The sequence below is a fragment of the Anabrus simplex genome, chromosome 7 (assembly GCF_040414725.1).
Source record: "Anabrus simplex isolate iqAnaSimp1 chromosome 7, ASM4041472v1, whole genome shotgun sequence".
Classification (NCBI taxonomy): Eukaryota; Metazoa; Arthropoda; class Insecta; order Orthoptera; family Tettigoniidae; genus Anabrus; species Anabrus simplex.
In genome coordinates, this window is record NC_090271.1 from 201,650,162 (window position 1) to 201,664,652 (window position 14,491).

Genomic DNA, 14,491 nt, shown 5'->3' on the forward strand with positions numbered 1-14,491 from the left:
AAATATCTGTAAGTACAAAGATAACCCTTTATCAGGTATATTTTGTGCCAATAACTACATATGCCCTTGAAACCTGTATGATCAACAGTACAGATAGTAGCAGACTTCAAGCTGTAGAAATGAAGTTTCCGAGGTCAATGCTACAGAAAACAAGAAGAAATAAGATCCGGAATGAAGAGATCCGTCATAATACACAAGTAAAGCAGTCGCTAAGCTAAAATGTAAGAAAATCAAGACTAGAAGTGTTATGGCCATGTAAACAGGATGGATCAAATGGGAACAGCAAGAAAATGGGTAGAAAAGGAACTGGAAGGCAAAAGACCTAGAGGCAAACCAAGGAAACAGCAGATCAGTCAAGTAAAGCAGGACCTGGAAGGAAGAGGAGTGGAATAGCACCAAGTTGGGAAAGAAGAAATGTATCTGGATAGACAAAGATGGAGCGCGCTCTTGTACTGCACCCGGGTGACTGGAGACTGTTACAGGCTGATGATGACGATAAACAAAATGTGAATCAATTTTTAAGACATAGTGGGTTTTTCTTCTTTGGTTTCAATTAATAAATAAGGATATAATCATGCAGGATCAGGTCAAAACTGATTATGTTAAAAAAAAAATTAAAAAAATGCTAACAATTATGAGGGACTGATAAAGCTGTTATTTATCCCCTTTAAACAATAATCACTAACACACTGATTGTGAGTCCTATTTTTATTACAAGATGTATATGATCTTTTCATAACAGTGCTTACAAACTATCCACTTCATGTCCGTATTGACATGACAATCTAACAATCACAGAAATATTTTTTTTATCCACCTAATCGATACTTTATTTGTCTTTGGCAATTTTTTATAAAATTATTAACAGTACATGTTTCGAGTGCTTTGCAGTTATCATCAGCTGTATTATATAAGCGTAGGTGTAAATAAGGTAAAAATAAGCACATTATATGTTCTCATGATAGACTTGATACTTTACATGGGAAACTTAAATTTTTGTCTATTGGAGGAAGATGGTAGTGGTGGTGGTGGGGGAATGCTTAAAAGGTGATTAATAACTACTTTTTTTAACTAAAATATTGTTAAATCTTCTTCTTCTTCCAATAAGAAGATAAAAACGTCTTTAAGTGTCTTCTATTGCTTCTGTTCGGAAGCGTATTTGAAAAAACTGATTGGTTTTTCACCAACTAACTACTTAAGATATACTATATAGGCTTTTGGACAGCATAAGCCCAAAAGCCTATACAGTATCATGTCTATAAGTCAGGCCATGAAAGCATCAATGGCAACTACTTAATATGTTATTGAAGTATAATTAAAACATATTCTTAACTAAAATATTAATAAAAATATGTTGGCATCCAATCGATGAGTTAAGATCTTCTTTTCTGAGTCCCATTCATATTGTGCTTGAAGGTTTGTGGAAAAAGCTGATTAGCTTGAGTTTTTCTTATTGGCAACGGTAGATTCTAGAATGTCCTTGCATCTCACTGTTGGGATGTGTTAAATAGTTATTATATCCATAGACCATATAACTGGGTAGCTTGCAACACGATCCCTGTCTGGATTCATGTCTTTACTTCTCACTATCTTGGGTGTGGGTCTGTTTCCGCTGTCCTTGATCTGCCAAAGGTAAATGAAGTATCGATTAGGTGGAGAAAAAAAAAATTCTTTGATTATTAGATAACAGTGCTTATCAATATTAACCAATAATTGTTTCAGATCAAAAATTGGATGTATGGCTTTTCAAGCGTTTGCTCTATTAACCAGCATTTCGTCTTAGGTCTGACACTAGACTCGTCAGAGTGGGATGTGTCAGACCCTACCCACTGATGCTGGGGTGTATGCAGGTGAACTTATCAGAAGCCTCTTATGTGGCACAGTCTGATAACTGCATACGGGAGATAAAACTCCACAATGGAATTAATGCCCGCCTAGCAATTCCAAATGGTAATACTAAATTCCCATGAAGGGAATTAGATATTTTTCCACCAATAGAGCATATCAAAAATCAGATCAAAAATTGGATGTATGGCTTTTCAGGCGTTTGCTCTATTAACCAGCATTTCGTCTTAGGTCTGACACTAGACTCGTCAGAGTGGGATGTTTGTAATTTTTCCATTGCCTCTTGGTTTGTCATAGGTAACTGGTTTATAAAAAGAAGTTAATTGGATAGTTTTTGACAAAATATTTTTAACATCTGGAATCAATGAAATTAAATTATGTTTCCTTCTGCGAGCTTAATTTCGGATATAAAACCCAAAGGCAGGCATTTATACAAGTGGAGGTACATACTTGCCCTAGTGCACAAACACTTCATGGTCCTACAAAGGAGGCTTGCAGTGGTGTCTCAAAAGCACTCTAGCTGCCAGAGTCTTGATAAGGTATGGCAATCCAACTGATAAGCCTACTGCCACACTGGAGCGAAATGCTGGCAATTTCATGATTGAAAAGGCCTAAGACTTGCAAGCGATGAAATTAAATTATGGTTTCCTTCTGGAAACTTAATGTGGATATGAATACATACTTGGTCTTACATTTAACACTAGGTGCAAATGTAGTGACTTCAGTATTAGCTTCTCACAAAGGCAGATGTACATCAATGCAAGTGAGATTTCTTTTGCAAGTTGCTTTACATCGCACTGACACAGTTAGGTCTTATGGTAACGATGGGATGGGACAGGGAAGGGCTAGAAGTGGGAAGGAAGCACCCATGGCCTTGATTAAGGTACAGCCCCAACATTTGCCTGGTGTGAAAATGGCAAACCACGGAAAACCATCTTCAGGGCTGCTGACAGTGTGGCTCGAACCCACTATCTCCCGAATACTGGATACTGGCCGCACTTAAGCGACTGCAGCTATTGAGCTCGGTCAAGTGAGATAATTTTTTTTTTTTTTGCTTTACGTCCCGGTCTAGAAATCCAAGAATAAAGGCCGAGAGGATTTGTCGTGCTGACCACACGACACCTCATAATCTACAGGCCTTTGGGCTGAGCAGCAGTCGCTTGGTAAGCCAAGGCCCTTCAAGGGCAGTAGTGCCATGGGGTTTGGTATGGTTTTATTTGCTCTACGTCGCACCGACACAGATAGGTCTTATGGCGATAATGGGATAGGAAAGGCCTAGGAATGGGAAGGAAGCAGCTGTGGCCTTAATTAAGGTACAGCCCCAGCATTTGCCTGGTGTGAAAATGGGAAACCACGGAAAACCATCTTCAGGGCTGCTGACAGTGGGGTTCAAATCCACTATCCCCCGATTACTGGATACTGGCCGCACTTAAGCGACTGCAGCCATCGAGCTTGGTAAAGGAGATTTATGATCTTACTAATATTCTTGACATTACCTATTAATAAAACTTCCACTGGTTTGGATTCCATGAAAAACTGAGGGCCTTTAGGCTACTGACTTCAGGCTTACTTTCACAACTGTTCTTGAAGAGAAATTCCAGTTGGTCTGTATAGTACACAGCCCAAGGTGACAAGGAGGCTGCCAATATCATGCACTTGCTTGAGCAAAGAATAAGAATTGCTTACCAACCACTAAACTGCTGAGGATGTAAGCATTAGTTGCTTTCTCTAACATCAATACCCTAGGTTTACATTAACACATGCATTGATCACTATATAAAATATCTGCTTCAGTCTTCTGTTACAGCGTTTCAAAAGTCTTGACGTCATCTGATGGAACATCATATCTGTTATCTTCAAGAATGATTGTATCTCGTGGATAGTCATCAAGTTGTACGAACAAGTATCTATATTCGTACTTCCCCTTGTCATTCTGGAAAGAAAGACTTATTTTTAACTTTTACCTTTTAATAAAAGGACAAATAATTAGTGAAGAAAAATAATTAAAATTTACATTCTGAAATCAAAACTAGCCAATCAGAACATCAAGATCAACTGGGTCAAAATTTTCCAATAGTATTGAAAGGACACCAACACTATAAGAGATTCAGCACCACACCTACGTAAATCATCTGCAAGGCAGTAGCATTTTGGTGAATTTGTGTGTCATTTCCTACACAAAGGCTTCACCAAGTCTCCTAAGGGAGAACTTCTCCGCCCTTAGCCGGTGGTTCTCTCGGCCAGACAGTCGCAGGTAGTACCGTCTATTGTTACATACGGTAGCACAGTGTTCCTGACCCGACAACGATCCTACAATCATTAAGAGGGGAATTCCTCAAGGCAGTATTATTGGACCTTTATGTTTTCTTATATATAAAAATGACGAGGAGTAATGAACTGCGGATGATGTTATTCTGTATAGAGTAATAAATAGGTTACAAGATGTGAGCAACTGCAAAAAGACCTCGACAATGTTGTGAGATGGACAGCAGGCAATGGTGTGATGATAAACGGGGTTAGATGTCTGGTTGTGAGTTTCACTAATAGAAAACGTTCTCTCAGTTATAATTACTGCGTTTATGGGGGTGAAAGTTCCTTATGGGGATCACTGTAAGTACCTCGGTGTTAATACAAGGAACAGATCTCTGCACGTGATTATGAGGGAATTTAGGGGTTGTAGTAAGGATGTAAAGGAGAGGGTATATAAGTATCTGGTAAGACCCCTATTCGAGTATGGTTCCAGTGTATGGGACCTTCACCAGGATTACTTGATTCGAGAAGTGGAAAAATTCCAACGAAAAGCAGCTTGATTTGTTCTGTGTGTGTGATTTCTGACAAAAGTGTAACACTATGAAAATGTTGCAAAGTTTTGGCTTGGTAGACTTGGGAGAAAGGATACGAGCTGCTGAACTAAGTGGTATGTTCCGAGCTGTCAATGGAGAGAAGGATTGAAATGTCTTTAGTAGACGAATAAGTCTGAGTGGTGTCTTTAAAAGTAGAAGAGATCACAATATGTAGAAAAAGTTGGAATTCAAGAACAAATTGGGGCAAATATTCATTTATATGTACGGGAGTTAGGGATTGGAATAATTTACCAAGGGCATATAAGTATGCCCAATAAATTTTCCAAATTCTTTGAAATCATTTAAGAAAAAGCTAGGAAAACAAGTAGGGAATCTGCCACCTGGGCGACTGCCCTAAATGCACATCAATGTTGATTTTGATTTGACTTTGATCAATTCATTTCCAAACACTTGATCAACGAAGTCACTTAGTGTACTGATAGGGGGTTACAGCATCACTAAATACACACATGTGAACATTCAAACATACTTGTCTCTCAGATTGTAGACAGACATTTATTTTCCAGCCAAGCAATACTCCACACTGTTCATGTTAATATAAGGTAAATCCATGATAACTATCACCATTACCATCAATATTCGTTATAGACCTCTTAACTCACTCAGTGCTGGTGGCGCTTGTAAGCATAAAAACGAGCTGTGAGCCCATGCGGCTGACACTTGTAAGTGTGCATGACCACTTGTTGTACAATGCGTATTATTCCGTGTAGCTTGGTAGCTACGGCCGTGTTTGTAGTTCTCGCATTTAACTAAAATCTTAAGTAACATTTCACTGCCAGCAGTTTTGTTTTCTTCTTATTGTGTTGGTGGTAGGTATAGTTTTAAAATAAGCATGATTTCAGCATCTCTTGGTGGCACAGGGTCTAAAGGACCAGCAGTGAACCGTGTTAATGCCTCAAATTTTGCATTACCTCTTACTGCAAAAAGTTAATTCTTTGCCAAGGGAATTGTTGATTTTAGAGCATATTTAACAGAATTTTAAGTAAAAGTTTGAATGCATTAGTGACAACGAACAAAATCAAAATTAATATGGATTATGTTAAAAATGGAATTAAACTGAAATTCTTCATATTCTTCAATATTAACCACAATACAAGTATCAAAATAATATTACCTCCCGCATTTCTAGATGGACAGTTCCTCTCCTTCTGCTGCCCTGAATGTAAAATTTCATTCGGAGATAATTAATTCCATCCTTCTCATACAAAAGATGACTAGAAAAAATAATACAAAATTATTACTGCAACACTTTCCGTAACCATAAGAAAATAAAACAAGTAGTACTGATATACATAATTCAACAGATAGAAGGAACACACGTTCATAAATTTATACATAACACTTTCCATAACCATAAAAATGTAAACAAGTAGTACCGATATATATATATATAATTCAACAGACAGAAGGAACACACGTTCATAATTTTACACATGAATGTAAACCATTTAACTTGAAATTTTATAAAACACTGGTATATTTGGTTAAATGCACAACCATGCTAAAAGCATTTATTCACTGCTCTAGTCCAATACCAAGACGTCTTAAAAAATGGTTGATTAGAGTGATTAGAGATAAGAGCATTTGAACATTTCATTTCTATGCTGTAATTATGAAATGTATTAAGGAAACAATGAACACATCATTCTCGGAGCATGAACAAACTGGAATTCAAGATATCTTAGTATACAACTAGACAGCACAACAACAATGCTATGTGTTTTTGTTTATATCTCAAAATCTCATGTTTTAAAATGTATTAGTACAAAAACAGATCAGCGATATAATGATGTCTCCGGCTCTGATTTTAGACACCCATAAAAATGAACTCATCTACTGATGATGATGCTTGTTGTTTAAAGGTGCCAAACATCTCGGTAATTGGCCCCTAATGGTACGAGGTGGAACAAAGTGAAAAGATACTTAAAATTTTAAAATGTATCCACTGACTAGAATTTAAAATGAAAACTCATCTACTGCCTAATTGTTTGTGATATTTAAGTGTTTCTTTTTCAGGTACAATTTGGTTACCATATGTTTCCTTTTTCAGGTAGTTTCTAAATTTATTTATTCTCTTACCAACTACTATCCAATTGGTCATGTATGTTTTTCACTTACATAAAGTAAAAAGTAAACTTGTGTCCTCATCCCGAGGTGGTGCAACTCTTTTCAGGCACATTCTCAATGGAGGTAAGCTGCATGTACCATTTTAACCATATACCAGCCCTCCTGCCATTCTTAAATTTCTGGCAGTACCAGGAATCAAATCTGTGTCTCCTCTTCTGAATACATAAACGCAGTGAAGATGACATGCAACCTCACCGCAGTCAGGTCGGTTCCCGGTAGGTCATTCAACACAACCCGTTGCCGCCAAAATGGCTGCAACGAGACAGAAACCCTTGGACATGTGTTGGGATTCTGCCGGAGTACTGAGCTAATGCGCAACCATCGCCACCATCGTGTAAGAACGTCGATTGCTCAAGGTTTGAGAGAGCGTGGATGGGAGGTGCACGAGGAGGTTCACTGCATCTCTACCGATGACTCTAATCGGAGGGCGGACATCGTAGCCATCAACAGAGAGGACATGAAAGCGATGGTCTTAGATCCCACCATTCGCTTTGAAAGAGACCTTAATCAGGCACGGGATGTGGACCTAGAAAAGCAAGCTATTTATGTTCCATGCTTGCCTTACCTTTCATCTAAGTATAAAATACCTATTGATCGGTGGATTGTCACAGGCCTGCTTTTCGGAGCAAGAGGCACCCTCCCTAGTCAGACATCGAACTTCCTACAAAATTTGAAAGTTCCATTCTGCGAGCTAGAAAAAATAGTAATACAGATACTGAGGGACTCGCTGCAAATCATTCATTTCCACCTATACCTGAGAACGTGAGTTACATTCCTCCCCAACTAACCCTGGAAAAAAGAAGATAACAGCATTAACGAGTAAATGTTCATCTTTTGATATTTTTAAACCATTGAAATTGAAACTGTATTCCGGATCCAAATGGTCACCCTCATTGGAGGACGGATGATTTATTTCTTTAATAAATCTCTCTCTCTGCTAACTATTAGTTTCAACGGACTGAAGAGTCTAACAGTTATACATTGATTGAGTCAAAACTGAAAAAGAGATGGCTTCAGATATAAAGAAGAAAATTTAAAAAACTAAAGATTTCAATGAACAAACCGCAGGTTTTTAAACTGTGGATGTATCACAGAATGTTCAAGATCCCATGGGCAGACACCTCACCAACAACATTCTCCATTGAGAATGTGCCTGAAAAGAGACAAACTTTCACTTACATGGAAAGGATACTAAGCAAAATCAAACCAAGTTCAACCAAAAGACCACATGGAGATATGTTTACATACTAACTTGTACATGCCATCATGGAAGGAGTAAGACAGTATTGCAGGTCCAAGCTGAGGAATTCATATATGAACCTTGTACTGATTTGATATGTCATTTATCATTTCAGAAGTTGACCCTGAAATAGGCTACTTCCCTGCATTTTGCAAAAATTTAACATGAACTCATCACAATATATATTTCACAAGAATATCAGCACACGCACTGTGTGTGACCACAAGGATCCTCCTTGTAGGTGAGGTGTCTACCCATAGGATCTTGAACATTCTGTGATACATCCACAGTTTTAAAACCTGCAGTTTGTTCACTGAAATCTTTAGTTTTTTTTGCTTTCTTAAAATATATGAAGCCATCTCTTTTTCACTTTTGACTCAGTCAATTTATACCTGTTCGGCTCTTCAGTCTGCTGAAACAAACTTTGAGTAAATACATTTATAAACTACCTGAAAGAGAAAACGCCCAGAAAATAATCAACTTAATTAAAATAGAATGACTTGTTTTGTTCTCGAAAGATCATCAGATTCTATCAAATCACACTCAAATATTTATGTTTATTTTTTAAATACTTAGGAAGTTGAAATCTGGAACTTTGCTTAAAGATGTCCTAGTCATGTATACTATGCTGGAGTACATCAGATTCTATAAAATCACACTCAAATATTTAGAAATAAATATTTATGTTTATTTTTTTTAAATACTTAGGAAGTTGAAATCTGGAACTTTGCTTAAAGATGTCCTAGTCATGTATACTATGCTGGAGTACAGCCTAACAGGTTAAAAAAAAAAGCTTTAGTGTCCATCCTTTGACGCTGTAAAGCAGGACTGGTAATAAACAACAAACTGAGGAGTTCCAAATCTGGTTTTGATTCCCACATCCAGATTCCATTCTTGTACATATTAGACAACATCCTAATTTGAAACGTGATACTTTTTGAATGATGTTTCCATCCAGGGTGATATCAGTGTAGGTGATTTTCTGTTTGCAGATTACCATGGTTATTTGTTTTTTGAACATTTATTTTAAGGATGAATTCCTTGCTTACTTCATGTTCAAATTAATAAAATGCATCATAAATCTGATACAGACAAGAAGGATCAATTCATTCTCGTGGAATGGCTGAGAGAGGGAGATGGGCATATACAAGAACAAGAGACTTCAATATAAGTGACAGAACTGTGGAAATTATGAGTACCGGTAATCTAAAAAAACACCATACAGATGTTTGTAATAAGTTCTCTAGGAACTTACGTAAATACAAATAAATTCTTTGCGACATACCTAACATGTCTCCTTCTTCCTCTCCTTGTCTCCTCACCAAACCCTTTAATGGGGTCACCAAGGGCATTTAAAATCCGTGGTTCATTACAGCATTTATCTAATGCAGCTGAATATACACTGTTCGGACTTTTACTTGAGAACAGCTCTTGAAAAACAGCAAAAAACATTATTCCAGTCACACCAACTCCAACGACAATTACTCCCAAGTAAGACACAGTTTTTGTTGTTTCCTTCACTGTAAAAAAGAAAAAGAAAGTGAAATCAGCTCTTTTCAATGAATTTTAAGTTAATAAGCCTACGAATTTCACCTTACAGACAGTAAGAGTAAGCAGTGGCATGACCAGTAGGTGAGGCTAAACCCAACCAAAATATTATACAAGGCTTCCAGATTGTGAATTTTAAAACGTCAAATAGATCTTTGTTACCCTTATGATCATTACCACACTCAGGGACTAATTTTAATATTTTAAACATATATTTTGTCATTAACATCTAATCAATTTGCTCAGTAATGACATTATTACATCTAATAAAGGTAAATATATTTAGTGGCAGGTTAGTTTAGGTTTCTTCCTAATCTTGTCCCTTGTTAACTGGTCATCAGTCCATAGACTGGTTTGATGCAGCCCTCCATGCCCCCCTATTCTGTGCTAATCTTTTCATTCACATGCACCTACTCTAATCTCTCTGTCACATTATTCTCCTGCAAGCATCATTTAATACAGTGTAACTCCGCCTCTGGACTTCATAACCACCTGGATTTGGAAGTGAATCTACAAGGTTGTGCAGGTAAGTCACATCCACATTAAGCCACTCGCCGAGGACTTGATCTCGCAATTCCACCAAATTGCGGGGATGATAATGTCAGCATTTTATGCACTCTTCCTCCGTGTCCCACAGATTTTCAATGTGGTTCAAGTCAGGTGATTTTGCAGGACAATCAAGATGCTGTTGTCAGCTTGAAAAATCTGGGTATCAATAGCATACTCATCATGCCGATTTTGACTGAAAGGCAACACCTGATCATCCATAATGTTTAAATAAACATGCTGGTGTCCAACTCGTTGGCTGAATGGTCAGCTTACTGGCCTTCGGTTCAGAGGGTCCTGGGTTCGATTCCCAGCCGGTTTGGGGATTTTAACCTTCATTGGTTAATTCCAATGACTCGGGGGCTGGGTGTTTGTGCTGTCCCCAACATTCTTGCAACTCACACACCACACATAACACTATCCTCCACCACAATAAGACGCAGTTACCTACACACTGCAGATGCCGCCCACCCTCATCGGAGGGTCTGCCTTCCAAGGGCTGCACTCAGCTAGAAATAGCCACACAAAATTAAAAAATGTGCTGGTTCATATTAGTGGTCACCTCAGTAAACGAGCCCAATCCATGATATGAAAAACACCCCCAAAACATCACAGACCCACCTCTGGCTTGAAAGTGACCTTGCATACATCCAGGATGATATGCTTCATTTGGCCTTCGGTGCATTCAGTGATGTGTGTCTTTGGAATACAGGCAAAAACGTGATTCATCAGACCACATTATTTTCCGCCAGTCAGCTACTGTTCACATTCAACGATTTCTAGCCCACTGAAGGTGCGCAGCTTTATCTGCCTGTATGAGCAATGAACTCATGCAAGGTGACCAACTCCAAATGTTCATTACAAGATATTAGAATCATTCCGTATTGATCGTTTTCACTTTGCAAGGGAAAAAATTAAAACTCATAGGAGTAATAAAATTCATTATTTATTACTCCATCTAATGTTGGAATGTTACGAATAGGAGGATACATTTAATTTTTTCTTTTGTAAAGTCCAAAGGTTCATTGTATCCAGTTCCCGTCATAATGTTTTCTCGCTAACAGGTTGGGATGGACCTTCATTCAGACTGCTGAGTTTGGAAGCGATTTTGATTCACAAGCCACGAAATGCATCTCCAGTCCCTCTCAGTCAAGATTTTTTTTCTGACCACACTTCTAATGTCATGTTTCATGGCCACATGTAGTACACCATTCCTTGTAGACACGTTGAACAGTCCGCTGTGAAACACCAACAAATCCAGGCACCGTATGGCCATGGGCACATCCTTCCATCTACCCATGTTGACGTACACCACCCACTTGAAACATCAATGTCTCACTGATCACTACTGCCTTATGCTCATGCAGAGGCAGTGTGCGGTTGAGCATGGGACTCATTTGCTCTGCCATCTGTACAGGCTTAACGATCCATCTGTGTGTGCACACTAGGGTGACTAATGTTTTGTCTGCTGAGCTTATATGGAACAAGGGTCTGTGTTATATTATACTAGGCATTCTGGCTCAGCAAGCAACAACAACTTTGGAGTGAGTTTTACTAAAAATTGTGAAATGTAACAGAGCTTTCCTTGTGGTTATGCTTCAATTCATGATGATAATTTTAAAAATTAATAACAATCAATTAAAAGTCTAATTTGATAGAATCTGACGATGTTCTTTCAAGAATGAAGCATGTTATTCTGTTTCTTAATTAATGGTATCTTTTGAGTATAATCTCTTATTAAATGTTTTCTTTTTCAGGTACAGTATTTTCTAAATTTATTTTATCCTGAATAATTAGTTTCGACAGACTGAAGAACTTCACAGTTGTAGATCATTCTGAAATATTAAAAAACCTGATAATATGTGGTACACTATTTTAAAAAATTATGCCAAATTAAACTCCAAAAGTTCTCTTCTTCAAATTCTTCATCAGAAAAACTACCAAAGTAATGGTAGTTTAAGCCATTGAGGACAAGAACTTTGGTTCCCTGAAACATGTTTGTTGTATTAAAATTGTAACAAATTTCATATTAGGATTGACAAGGTGGACATTCACATTTAATTGACCTTTTAATGTTATATATTGATATCAAGATCAGAATCCAAATCATAAGGATGTGACTTGCATATCAAAAATTTCACATGCACTGGCTGAGATTGGAACAGTGAATGCTTTGGATGACTTGACTGTTACGCTCACTCTGCTTTCAGAGCTAAGTAATTCTGAAATCTAATTAGGCCTATGTTACACTGAATTCAAATGAAAATTGATTTAAGTTGTCTTGGTTATTGTTAGTTTAGGCACCAATGTCCTAATGTATCACAGAAAAAGTTGAAACCTGACCCTATGCACACCTGTTAACTGATGAATATGCTCCTTAGCATATGAAATATGCTCCTAAGCTGGACAATTCAACAAGCTTTAGACTGGCAACTTCTTAACAGTACTGTGTGAACGAGAGGTAGGTTACTGAGGAACCAAGTAGTGAAGCAGGTAGAACCAGTAGCAGGAATTGAACTGACATCACTGATGAAGGGAATGGACGATTTTCCCAAAACATGTATGGTAAAACAAATAGTTATCTATTATTACAAGGTGTATTGACAAAGCAGACTCAAGTAAAAACTAGTTTAAATAGTTCTTTAATAGATTGGGGGAGGGGCAGTCGCCACCACCCCACTTTGTGGAGAAAAACAAATTTTTATTCCATTTTAGCTGCCTGAAGCTAGAAATTATATATATAAAAATTTGTACAAACCCTGTTGTCGCTTCAGCTAATTCTTTCCTTTAGTTTCTTTAATTATTAAGAAAAATACATGCCAAATGACGTTAGTCGTGGCCAACAGAATTGTACAGCACCACAGCAAGTAGTGGAGGCCCACGCAGCAATGTGTAGCATGAGTTGCGACGAAGGGTAGCAGGGTTATATTTTTGTCAAGGTCATGGACACAGGTATGAGTTACCCGCTTGTTGTGCGCATTCGTCAGTCTCGTTCAGACAATGTGCGTTACTTTCATAGCGTGTAGTCAAATACTAAATGACTTTTTAAATTCTATATTCATGCTGTATTTCTATTTATTTGCAATACATGTGTAATTATTGCTACTTTGGTGAAAGTTTTATTGAATAATAATGTTATTTGTTTTTACGTCCCACTAACTACTTTTACAGTTCTGGAGACTGTGAGGTGCTGGAATTCAGTCCTTCAGGAGTCCTTTTACATCCCACTAAATCTACCGACACGAGGCTGACATATTTGAGCACCTTCAAATACCACTGGACTGAGCTAGGATTGAACCTGCCAAGTTCGGGTAAGAAGGCCAGCACATCAACCGTCTGAGCCACTCAGCCCGGTAAAAATTTTATTGTACAGTATTGAATCAATAAGTAAAAAAACTATTATTACCGCACTTAAGTTAGTAGACTGTCAACCTTTACATCCCTATCGAAATTCACACAGAGAGCATAAAAAATTACAATTTTGCAGCTACTTCTTTTAAATGTTGATGTCTCTCCACCCCCCACCCCATATATTCCAAGGACCCGGGTACTTTCTATTGTCTACAATTTTGTGCCCCCCTTCCCACTTCCAATTCCGAATTGCCACTACTGGGTAGAACACAGTATATCAGTACCCAACTCTACTGAGTTAACTGGCTCAGTATTTCCTGTCAATTTTTTTTGTCAGATCCTACATTTTACAGTTATATTTCAACCATAAAAAACACAGACACAGTTGAAGCAAAGGTCTGATAACCTTACTGTTCTGCTGCTTATAATGATGATGCCATCATCATCATACGAAAAACATAACACCATACCCATACACACAACACTGCAACAACTGTCTAAATTAGTCCCAGGCACTTCACGCGATTACTACATGCTGACTTCAAGCAGGTTGCTCCAGCAGTATAAAGCTATCACAAATCTGTGGGCAAGACTGAGCTAAAACAAAAGTATTACAATGAATACGTATATACTGTAATTATGTAGTAATCTATATATATTGTACCCGCTCAAAGCCTGAGTCCCAACCAGCATTTATCTCAGGGGGTGTTACGGTCCGAATCTATCGCAACTAATAAACAATAAAAAAAAATTATGAAGATTTAAGATCTCCAATTAAATGTATGGGCGCCATCCAATTAGTACTACAGGGTTGAACAGGACACTCTAATCATTAACTTTAAGGCCCATAAAAAAAAAAAAAAAAAAAAAAAATATTAAATCAGATCAAAGAGATAAATATGAAGGCTCCGTCCTAGGAATGGGGACGGATATTGAAACGGTCACCAAGGGTTTACTATGCTACAAGAAC

At 37.7% G+C, this 14,491-nt stretch overlaps 1 protein-coding gene across 1 annotated transcript in view; it reads right to left on the reverse strand.

Moving 5' to 3' along the window:
- Nucleotides 1-547: 547 nt before the first annotated feature.
- Nucleotides 548-14,491, reverse strand: part of LOC136877039 (mitochondrial import inner membrane translocase subunit Tim21) — a 36,092-nt gene continuing 22,148 nt past the window's right edge. The window contains exons 3-5 of the mRNA XM_067150841.2: nucleotides 9,362-9,596; nucleotides 5,824-5,923; nucleotides 548-3,778 (exon numbers count right to left, since the gene is read on the reverse strand). Coding sequence (XP_067006942.2) covers nucleotides 3,647-3,778; nucleotides 5,824-5,923; nucleotides 9,362-9,596 — 467 coding nt within the window. The 3' untranslated portion in view covers nucleotides 548-3,646. The remainder of the gene's footprint in view (nucleotides 3,779-5,823; nucleotides 5,924-9,361; nucleotides 9,597-14,491) is intronic.